Source organism: Bos mutus, chromosome 24, assembly GCF_027580195.1.
Source record: "Bos mutus isolate GX-2022 chromosome 24, NWIPB_WYAK_1.1, whole genome shotgun sequence".
Classification (NCBI taxonomy): Eukaryota; Metazoa; Chordata; class Mammalia; order Artiodactyla; family Bovidae; genus Bos; species Bos mutus.
The window spans coordinates 42,830,101-42,840,442 of NC_091640.1; the positions used below are offsets into that span (position 1 = coordinate 42,830,101).

At 52.2% G+C, this 10,342-nt stretch overlaps 1 protein-coding gene across 4 annotated transcripts in view; it reads left to right on the plus strand.

Moving 5' to 3' along the window:
* The window catches only part of GNAL (G protein subunit alpha L), a 68,842-nt gene extending 58,500 nt beyond the window's left edge, over positions 1 to 10,342 (plus strand). For 2 of the 4 annotated variants that reach the window (XM_070361974.1, XM_070361971.1), the window contains exons 6-12: positions 5,807 to 5,861; positions 6,639 to 6,712; positions 7,129 to 7,187; positions 7,446 to 7,566; positions 8,387 to 8,517; positions 9,683 to 9,750; positions 10,194 to 10,342. In XM_070361974.1, coding sequence (XP_070218075.1) covers positions 5,807 to 5,861; positions 6,639 to 6,712; positions 7,129 to 7,187; positions 7,446 to 7,566; positions 8,387 to 8,517; positions 9,683 to 9,750; positions 10,194 to 10,340 — 655 coding nt within the window. In that variant the 3' untranslated portion in view covers positions 10,341 to 10,342. Of the gene's footprint in view, positions 1 to 9; positions 5,257 to 5,806; positions 5,862 to 6,638; positions 6,713 to 7,128; positions 7,188 to 7,445; positions 7,567 to 8,386; positions 8,518 to 9,682; positions 9,751 to 10,193 lie in introns of those variants that run through there. The other 2 variants (XM_070361972.1, XM_070361973.1) reach the window with 2 other exon arrangements.

A 10,342-nucleotide genomic window follows, 5' to 3' on the forward strand; every position in this document is an offset into this window, starting at 1 on the left:
TCGACCCTCTCAGTCCAGAGCCCAGCTGTGCTGCCTTCTGTCTTTCTGGAACGGTGGTGTGCAAAGTAAAAGTGAAAACGTAGAGCCTATAGCCACCACTTTCTCTGATCCTTGAACAAAGAGAGCAGTGACTTGCTTTTGCCTCAGCAGGCATATTAATCTAAGTTAAATAGTTAAGGATATTTTTAATTCCCCCTTCCCTTCACTGGAAGATTTCTCCATGAGACAATTCCAGTATTTCAGGAAATAATTCAGAGGACTCTTCCAAGCTCTTCGGAAGGTTGAGAACCAAATGTTCACCACTATAACATGTCCTCCTGTATGAATGTGTGTGTTTAAGCAGGGGAAAAAATGCAGAGGTGTGTGCAGATGAGAACTGACCCTCGTATTTAAGTGTCACTACGTCTGACTGGCTGTTGTTCCAGAGTCTTCTATGAGCAACACCTGCCAGTCGTCTCCCCACATCCTCTCTCTAGAACCTGTACCTTTAGGTGTCTCCTCCCATCTGCATGTTGCACAGAAGCAGCTGTATGTGAGCACATCCTAACCCTCCTCAGACTGCAAAAATTATTACAGCTCAAAAAATAGCTTGGTGTTGATCCTTTGGTACATTTAGGACCCTTTTATAGTGCAGATATTCCCAACAAAATTAATATATTTTGTGAGATTAAATAGTGCTTATATATGCTTGGCCTTTCTTAAAATATGCTCATTTCAAACTACATGAATGTACATTTTTATAAAACATACATATTTTCAAAAGCATATCAGGCCCACGAATTATTTCCTCACTTTTGCAGTTGATGAAATGCTGGAATATGAACCACAGAAGTTTGTCAAATAAATCATTTTAAACTGCATGTTATTGCACATGAGTGTACATGCTGTTTACGAAGCTATTTAAGGAAAAATAATTTGGAGGTTGATTTGGTTCAGAAAGCATAGAATTTTTCTGGACTCGGTTTTAGCACCTGAATTTCTATTTGCATGCCCATTTCTAGAAGCCCAGGTCGTTAACTTCTTTACTGTAATAGTTTCTTCAAGGCAACCAGATTCCTCCTTATTGAAACTGCCCTAGGCTGAGCCCAGCTCAAACATAGCCAAGGAAATAGTTCCTCTTCTGTGCAACCACTAGTACAATTTCTCCTCTTATTTCTCCTTTGTATTTTTCTGCCTTCAAATGCAGTTTCCAAATGGATTTAGAATAAACTTTTAAGTTCACTCTATGAGCTGTTGAGTTTATTTCAGTTCAGATGAGAAGTGTGCTGTTGGAGACGCTTCTTACTAAAGCTGCTTCTCCCTAAAAGAGTCTTAGTGTGGGTGTGCCCTTCAGGTGGGGGTGTCGAATGCCCACCCTGCCGTGTTTGATTTGGAAAAGCACCCCCTAAAGTAAGCGCCAGTCCGACCATCCCACTCACTGAACATAGTCTAGGGGTCAGCCAGACCCCCCTCAACCTGTTGACCATGAGCAAGATACCTGCAACAGCTACAACACCCTCTTGGAGGTGTTTCCACAGCCAGAATCCAGAGCTCAGGACTTCAGGTGCTGCTGGCAACAAGCTTCAAGCCCGTGGACATAACACACTGATGAGCAGGCCTCTTGTCTTGTCTTCTTTTAATCAACTGGTTGGAATGAGACCAGCCTGCCTGGTTTACCAGGTTTGTTTTCCTACAGCCAGATGCTTAGCAAGGGTCACTAGTTTTCCTACAGCCAGATGGACTAGCAAGGGTCACTAGTCCACCCCAACTGCTCCATCTGGAGCAGGACGGGTATGTCTGGGTTACCATCCCTGGGTGTTGGATTGGTGCCCAGCTCGGTGGGCTCCTGGCTGAGGGTCCATTTGAACTCAGACCTCCCCTGGGTTCTCTTGCTCCCGACCCCGCCCAGAGCTCCCCAGTGACAGCGTCATTTTCTAATTGGATTGTTTTTAGCTACTGAGTTTTATGACTTCTTTATATATTGTGATTATTAACCCCTTATCAGACACCTCCTCCCATCTGGTAGGCCGTCTTTTTGTTTTGCTGGTAGTTTCCTTCGTTGTGCAAAATCTTTTTAGGTTGATGTAATCCCTTTTGTTTATTTTTGCTTTGCTTCCCCTTGCCTGAGGAGACATCCAGAAAGATAAATTACTGAGACCAGTGTTGGAGAACATGGCCTATGCTTTCTTCTGGGAATTCTGTGGTTTCAGGTCTTACATTCAAGTCTTTAATCTGTTTTGAGTTTGATTTCTACGTAGAGTGTGAGGTAGCAGTCTGATTTGATTATTTTCCGTGGAGCCATCCAGTTTCCCCAACACCAGTTCTTAAAAGAGACCATCCTTTCTCCAGTGTACGTTCTTTGCTCCCTTGTCATAAATTAGTTGTCTGTATGTTGTGGGTTTGTTTCTGGGCTGTCGATTCTGTTCTCTAGAGTTGGCTTCTTAGAAGAGATTGGGTTCAATCTGAGGCTGCCAAGGGGAAAAAAAAAAAAGTGGGGATTACATAAAGGTCTGAAAAGCCGAAAATCCCCGTGTGGCTTTGACTGGGGTGGAAGGTTTGACACCACTGGGAACAGGGAAGAACTGGGGCGGATCACAGAGGGCGTGGAGGCAGGTTCAATGTGAACTTCACTCCCTGAAGAGGAGCAGGACGTGAGTCAGCAGGTGTGCCCTGCAGGTGAGGGGCAGGGACAACCTGGGTGGGGGCACAAGGGTCACTCGTCCACCCCAACTGTGACTTGGCTGCAACTCCTAAGCCCCAGCTCTGGTCAAGGACCACTTTATGTGGCCTGGGTCTCAGCCCTGCCGCAGGCTGCTGTCATTTCTGGTAACACTTTCCTCCAGTGTTTTTCCATCAAGTAAATAAGCATCTTGAAGTGAATTTTGATAACACACCGAGAAAAGGCTTCACTCCGTTTGTCCGAGCTCTGACCTGCCACATTCTTCACAAAACAAATCATTTTAAATACATTTTATTTAAATATATTTGGTACTTTTCCTTGGATCCAGTTGTTCAGACATTTAACAGAATAGTTTCATGTTTTTACAATCCACCCCCCACCCCCCAGCCAGAAGAACTCGGCGATTATGAGGTACTGGGGTGGGGCGGCCAACAGAGGAGAAAAGAGCAGTGAATGGCTGTCTCGTGCCAGGATCCAGCAGAAGGTGATCCCAGTGGCCAGAGTAAAAACACTCTGCAAACGCAACTATCCTCAGCTGTAGTAGGAAGCAGTTAAAGCACAGTAAATTGCTCTTTAACGGCTTTTCTTAAAGTGACTGTGATGGGAGTGACTGTACAATGGTAACTTGTTATTGTCTTGCAGCTCTGTGTCTAGTGGGAGTGAAGCATCTACAAGTGGGACCCTTAGATCTTGTGAATTTTTCCGCATCACAGGCAGTGGTGTGTTTAGGGAGTCAACCCTTTAGAATTTAGTCATGGGCTTCCCTGGTGGTCCAATGGTTAAAAATCCACCTGCCAATGCAGGGGAAATAGGTTCATTTCCTGGTGCAGGAATATCCCACATACTAAGGAGCAACTAAGTGCTGCAACTACTGAGCCCATGAGCCAAAACTACCAATGCCGTGTACCTAGAGCCTGTGTGCCACAACCGGAGCCCCTGCTCTCCCCAGCTAGAGAATGCCAGCACGCAACAATGAAGACCCAGTGCAGCCAGAAATAAATAAATCTTTTTTAAAAACCATAAAAAAATTTAGTCACACAAAACTGCATAATTTGGAAAGTTCCTTTAAAATTCCTGTCCTATATATTATTTTAGGAGTCCCAATTTTAAGAAGTCCTTCTATACCATGTGGGTAATACACCAGTTGAACCAAAGATTAAGGCGAAAAGCCTGCAGAAACTGACTGCTGTAGTTTTTACTCCTTAGGCTCTCAGCCATCTGGGGGGATTTGCAGCTTTGGTGGCACAAATGTGAACTCAGAGGCCTATCCTGCATCAGTGACAGTTCAGAAGATGCCTGGGAAATGTTCACTGATGCCTGTCAGATCCTTGGTGGTTAAGTACCAAGTGGAAATGGTAAAGAGCCCACCAGCCGATGCAGGAGACATGAGTTGCAGGTTCAATCCCTGGGTTCGCAAGATCTTCCGGAGAAGGACACGGCAACCCACTCCAGTATTCTTGCCTGAAGAATCCCACGGACAGAGGGGCTTGGCGGGCTACAGTCCATGGGGTTGCAGAGAGTCAGACACGACTGAAGCGTCTTAGCCCGAATGCATGGAAGAACCCTAACACCCCTCCGGGGCTCAGAGGTGGGGACACGAGGGACAGCTTTCCTTTGTCTGGGTGAGGAGGGTACTCCTACAGCGTCCTCCTTGGGATGGTGGTCTCTGATCTTTCAGGAATGCTTGATGTCTTTTTTGTTGACCACATTTCATTGTTTCTACTTGTACCAGTCACGGCCATCTAATAGACTCACTCATCCCCTCCTCTCTGTCTGCATCCAGTGTGAAAGCGGTGCCCCCTAAACTCTGAGCTGAAGGACTTCCTGCCTGGTCTGATTTTCAGTTCCTTCCAGCCCTTTCAGAGAGGATCAGCATCTGTCACATGTTCATGTTAGATTTCCCTGCTAAGAGGAGGACCGCCTCAAGTTATCACAGCCCTGCAGTGGGAAGGGAGGCAGCTCATCCTCCACCCCTGCCAGAGCCCCCAGGGTCCGGAGCCCCACCACCATTGTGCAGATACCTCTCCCCCTCCATCACAGACGCGAGGCTCTTGCCCTGTTCCTTCCCCATGAGGTGTTCGGGGTGGACCTTGAGGGCCTTCTGATGTACCAGACACAAAGCCAGCGAGGACTGGGCCAAACCCCACTGTGGTTTTCACACCAGGCTGAGCTATCAGGCGTCCCCTTCTAGACCCTCCTCCAGAAAGCAGCTCCAGGGCCTGCAGTGCTGGCCAGGGAGGCTGCTGTGACCATGGGGAGGCGCCCACCCATCGCTGTGCAGAAGCTCCTGAGCACACAGGCTGAGGGGAAGCCTCCACGGCTTTACTCGAGATCAGAGCAGTGGACTTGAGCCGTCCAGGAGAAATGTCGGGCAAGTCCCCTCCTGGTCCTGACACACTCTGCTCCTCCCACCTGGAACGTGGTCCCGTGCTCACTGGTTACCAGCTCTGTGTCCTCCGGGGTCCCCCTGTATCCCCTAGGTTCCCCGGTGTCCTCCCAGGTCCAGGTTGGGCCTTGCAGCACCTGCTCGCCTCATCCCACAGACACGCAGGGTGCCAAGCCAGGTGCTGGGGAAACCCATCCAACGGGACAGAATGGTGGGTCCTGAATTCAGAGGGAGAGACAGATAATAGACAAATATGTATAGAATTTGTCAGGTGGTAGTAAGTGCTATGTAGGAAGAGAAGGCTGGGTGGGCGTGAAGGTGGACGTGAACGGGGGTGGGAGGTGGGAGGACCCACACATGCCGTGTCCTGCCCTCTCTCCACCCCTCCACCAGTGAAGCATCGGACCTTGGGGACCAGACTGACCCCCCACGCAGGCTCAGCCTGTGCACACACGACTCCCTCTGAACCCCGGTCTTACTGGGACGGTCTGGCCTGCTGTGTGCCTACACAGCAGCCATCCACCAGCTCAACCTTGCAAGGACCCCAGCCTTGCACAAGGGAAGAGGGGAGGGAGGGACGGGTCTGGCACCCCATCAGCACCGTGAGGACACTGACCTGCTGGGGAGACATGTGGTGAATAAAGCATGAACCTGCTGGTCCATGGCTGCCTGGTCCCCCTGGGGTCGAGGGGGCCCCCCCAAACATGGGCACCTACCTCCCAGCCTGGAGGTGTTCCCAGCATGTCTTGCTTTTTTTCTAGCTTCCTGGAGAGAATCGACAGCGTCAGCCTGGTGGACTACACGCCCACCGACCAGGTAGGTGGGGTCGGGCCATGACCACAGCCCGAACCTGGGGATACTGGAGGGTTTCTGCTCCCTGCCTCCCACCTCCCAGAGGTCTGGGCTCCTCACCCACCCCAGCATCCATCCGTCTGTGAGGCTGACTCAGGAGCTATAACCTGGGCCTTGAGCCCGCTCCTGGATTCTGTCTTCAGACTCCTCATCAGTTCGGAGGAGCCACTGTCCCCCCAATTCTGGAATCTGCAGTGGCTGATTGACATCCTAATGGATTTAGTCACCAGCAAAGAAACACTGAAACCTGACTGGCCTGCAGAGGTGTCAGATTGTGAAACTGTAAGGCTTTCTCATCCCCTTGGGAATACACCGTCTTTTATGTTAGCAACTAGAAATACAGGAGAAGACAGTCTGAAACCAGCCAGCACCCACGGGAATCTGACCCAGAGCAAGAGCCGGCAGGACGGGCTCAGCTTCCCAGACCCCAGGCGGCTGTCAGGGACCCGTGTCAGTAGAGGACGCTCAGGAGAGATTAGAAGAAATTCCTAAGAGAAAGCTGAGCCATCAAGACTGTAAACCAGACCAACACACAACTGTGATTTTCTCTGGGGAGTGAGACCGAGAATGTTTGTCAAGTGTTTAATTTCCTTTTCTTTTCTGATGGAGAGAACCTCACGGCTTGTGGCTGCCCTGGGGCCACCTCCTAAGGACGGGGTCTCTGGGTCTGCTTCCCTCTCTGCCCCAGGATGACCCCTAAGGACAGGGTCACTGGGTCTGCTCCCCTCTCTCTGCCCCCAGGACCTCCTCAGATGCAGAGTTCTGACCTCAGGGATTTTCGAGACCAGATTCCAAGTGGACAAAGTCAACTTCCAGTAAGTGTGTGGGCAGGACCCCTGGGCATGGGCGGTGGGTGATCGTGGGTGGGCAGGCACTGCCACACCCCCGTGCACACCCTGGAGTGCAGGTGGTCAGTGCAGGGAGGAAGGTACCTGAGCTCCACATGGCTGAGAGGGTGAGCCAGCCTGGCAGCCTGGGCAGGTGCAGAGGAGGAGGACACAGGCAGGGGGCTGCCCTGGGGGGACAAGAGCCGAGAGCCACTGACCGACCACAGGGCAAGGGCCCAGAGGAGAGAAACATTGGGTGTGGACACCCAGCTGGGCCAGACCAGGGAGGCCCCATGGGTCCAGTCCACAACGTCACCATGCAAGGAGAGTCTTCGGCTGAGGGAGCAGCAAAGGAGGAGCATCCACTATCCCTGGTTAACCCCCCCCACCCCATTCTACCCCAGCATGTTTGATGTCGGCGGCCAGAGGGATGAGAGAAGAAAATGGATCCAGTGCTTCAATGGTGAGTTCTCCGCTGTCTCAAGAAAATAGGAATGAACCCACCTCCACTCCTACTGCTGTGTCTTAGCTGCTTCCCACTAGTTCATCATCAAGCGCCTTGACTAAGCGTCCCCTGGACATGGGAGTCCGGCATCCTGGGTCACACTGTCTCTGCTGCTTTGGGGGTCGGGGTCACCAGTGCTGTCACCGAGGGAGCTCTCCCTGGAGACACGGAGCATCACTGCTGTGAGTCACCCAGGTGCCCCTCTTCCCCACCCAGACGTCACTGCTATCATCTATGTGGCTGCTTGCAGCAGCTACAACATGGTCATCCGGGAAGACAACAACACCAACCGCCTGCGGGAGTCACTGGACCTTTTCGAGAGCATCTGGAACAACAGGTGAGAGGTGGTGAACACGACCTCACCCTGGGTTTAGAGCTAATACCGCTCAGCACGGCCATCTTTGTTTTCCAAGGGAATCTTTCCTCGTGATAAATCTTCTCAAACCATAAGCAGCGTCCCTTCCAGCCCGTCTAATGTAGAGACTTTCAATGGGGCTGGAACTGATAGGACTTGGTCAGGAAAATCCATATCTCTACGTTGCTGCTGCTACTGCTAAGTCGCTTTAGTCATGTCTGACTCTTAGCGGCCCCATGGACTGCAGCCCACCAGGCTCCTCCGTCCATGGGATTTTCCAGGCAAGAGTCCTGGAGTGGGGTGCCATCGCCTTCTGGTTCAAAATTGGCTTTGTTTGGGTTTTAACATTCAGAAAGCAACCATTCGAAGCATCCACTGATGACCAGATGACCCCTGAGCCCCTCCCTCAGCTTGTCAGCCAAGTGGTGGGTCCCCACTCAGACCCCCCACATGCCAGCTCCTCGACCGATAGCTCCAGATGCCCACTTCTCTGTTCTGTTGTTGAAGCTTTAACTTCTCTTGCTTTTCTAACCCTTTACTAGTAAATTACACCACAAATCCAAGTACGCTTATTCCCTACATGAAGTTTAGTTTTGGTGCCAGTAAACGTACAGCCTGGTGGAGCAGAGTTATCCTGGTGGATAGTTTATCCTCATGCGAGTGTCAAGCGTCCAGATGGAGTGGGGGCCGAGGTGCCAGGCTGTCAAGAAATCCAAGCCCCTCACAGCATCCAGAGGGCAGCAGGTTGCCTCACCCTGCTCCTGCCGAGGACCCGCATCTGTGTGCTTGCTTCTCCTTCCAGGTGGTTGCGCACCATTTCCATCATCTTGTTCCTGAACAAACAGGATATGCTGGCAGAAAAAGTGCTAGCGGGGAAATCAAAAATTGAAGACTATTTCCCAGAGTACGCAAATTATACTGTTCCTGAAGACGGTAAGATTATGAAACAAGTTATCTCGGAATTATGGGAAAGAATTGCTCTTTCAATAGCACTGTGACTATAATTCCCAATTCTGATGAATCTAGGAAATTCAGTTAATTTAATCAGTCTTCTTGACCCCTGCCCCCTCTAAGCTACTAGAGCATTCAAGTGTCCGTAGGGTCCCATGTGTGAAAATTTCAGTCTGACTTGGTCCACACTGGGCAGGCGGAGGGAAGGCAGCTTGTTATGGGTGAGGGTTGACGGAGACTCTCTGCCTTCCGGGCTTGTGTGGGTCGGTCCGCGTGGACCTGCCCACTGACCTGCACAGACTGAGAGGGAGCCACTGTCTGAGCGGCCCTAGCCAGGCCTCTGTCCTGAGCCACCCGCTGCCGGCACCATGTTGAGGCCTCTGTCCCCAGCGATGACTCCGGCCACAGCATGGTGACTTCATCAGGCAACCAACCGTCCCAGGAGGCCGTCAGTGCTGCAGCCTAGAAGGTCCCACCCGGCAAACCTTGGAGGATTCGCGCTCCCTTTCAGGGGCTGCTTCTGGGTTTTGAGTTTCCTAGGCCACCCCCCATCCCGACCCCAGAGTCTGCAAGGAGGGGTTTGCTTAGAGCACAATAACCCCACTCCTCATGGTTTAGTCCCAAACGGGATGAAGCAGAATGAAGGGGGCTTTCCCAGAGACTTCAGTTAGAAGGGAAGAAACCTGTCTAGGTCTCTGCACCAACTTCAGCCAGCCTGGCAGGGGCTCCCTAGGCCGGGGAGCAGCTGCCCACAGGCAGCACCAAGGCCCCACGCTGCCTGCCGTGTGGTGGCGTCGCCGTCCACCTCACAGGCGGGGCCTGCTCTGACCTCTCCGGGGAACCAGCCTCCTGCTCCCCTCACCCTGTCTGGTCAGCATGTTTCATGGGAAGGTCTCAGCATGAGGCCTAAGGATGACCCTGGGGTGCAGGCGGTCGGGGGGCGGGGCTCCCCGTCAGTGAGACATTTCATCTGATGTGAGTGGACGTCGTCTTCCAGCAGCAGACGCCAACCACTGCTAAAATCAAAATGACCTGGGAGGAGGAAGGAAGATTTCGGCTGCATGGCCGAAGGCCCTCCGCCTCTTACGCCCTCCGTCGAGCTGTATTCGTTTCACGGCTCTTAAATAAAAACTTTCATCTCCTACAGCGACGCCGGATGCAGGAGAAGACCCCAAAGTCACGAGGGCGAAATTCTTCATCCGGGACCTGTTCCTGGTGAGCACTTCCCCGCCCTCTGCCTTCCCACTACCTCAGCCCGCGCGGCTCTGCGCTCATCCTCCCACGGCTCCTTTCCTCTCCCCGGAGTGAGGAGTGATGAGCGCCCCGAGCCTCCGAGAGGTGGACTTACGACCTGGGGTCACACAGCTTGTCAGCAGCGCCGGTCAGGGCGCAGATCCCGGGGCGACCCCGAGACAGCTACCCATCCGCGTGTCGCCTTTTCCCAAAGGGACGGGGCAGGGGGGCGTTTACTCCCTCTCGGCTCAGGGGTCACAGAGAAACAGACCCACTCAGGTTTAAATGTCCTCATTTTGAAAAGAAACTTTGTATTCTGAGCTGATTTCAAATTTGCATAGAAAGTGGGTTCTGGGGGGCTCAACCCTGGCAGACAACCCCTATCCCCGCCCCCCACCCCGGAGCTGACGGCCGTGTCCCCACAGCGCATCAGCACGGCCACCGGCGACGGCAAGCACTACTGCTACCCTCACTTCACGTGCGCTGTGGACACGGAGAACATCCGCCGCGTCTTCAACGACTGCAGGGACATCATCCAGCGGATGCACCTCAAGCAGTACGAGCTCCTGTGAGC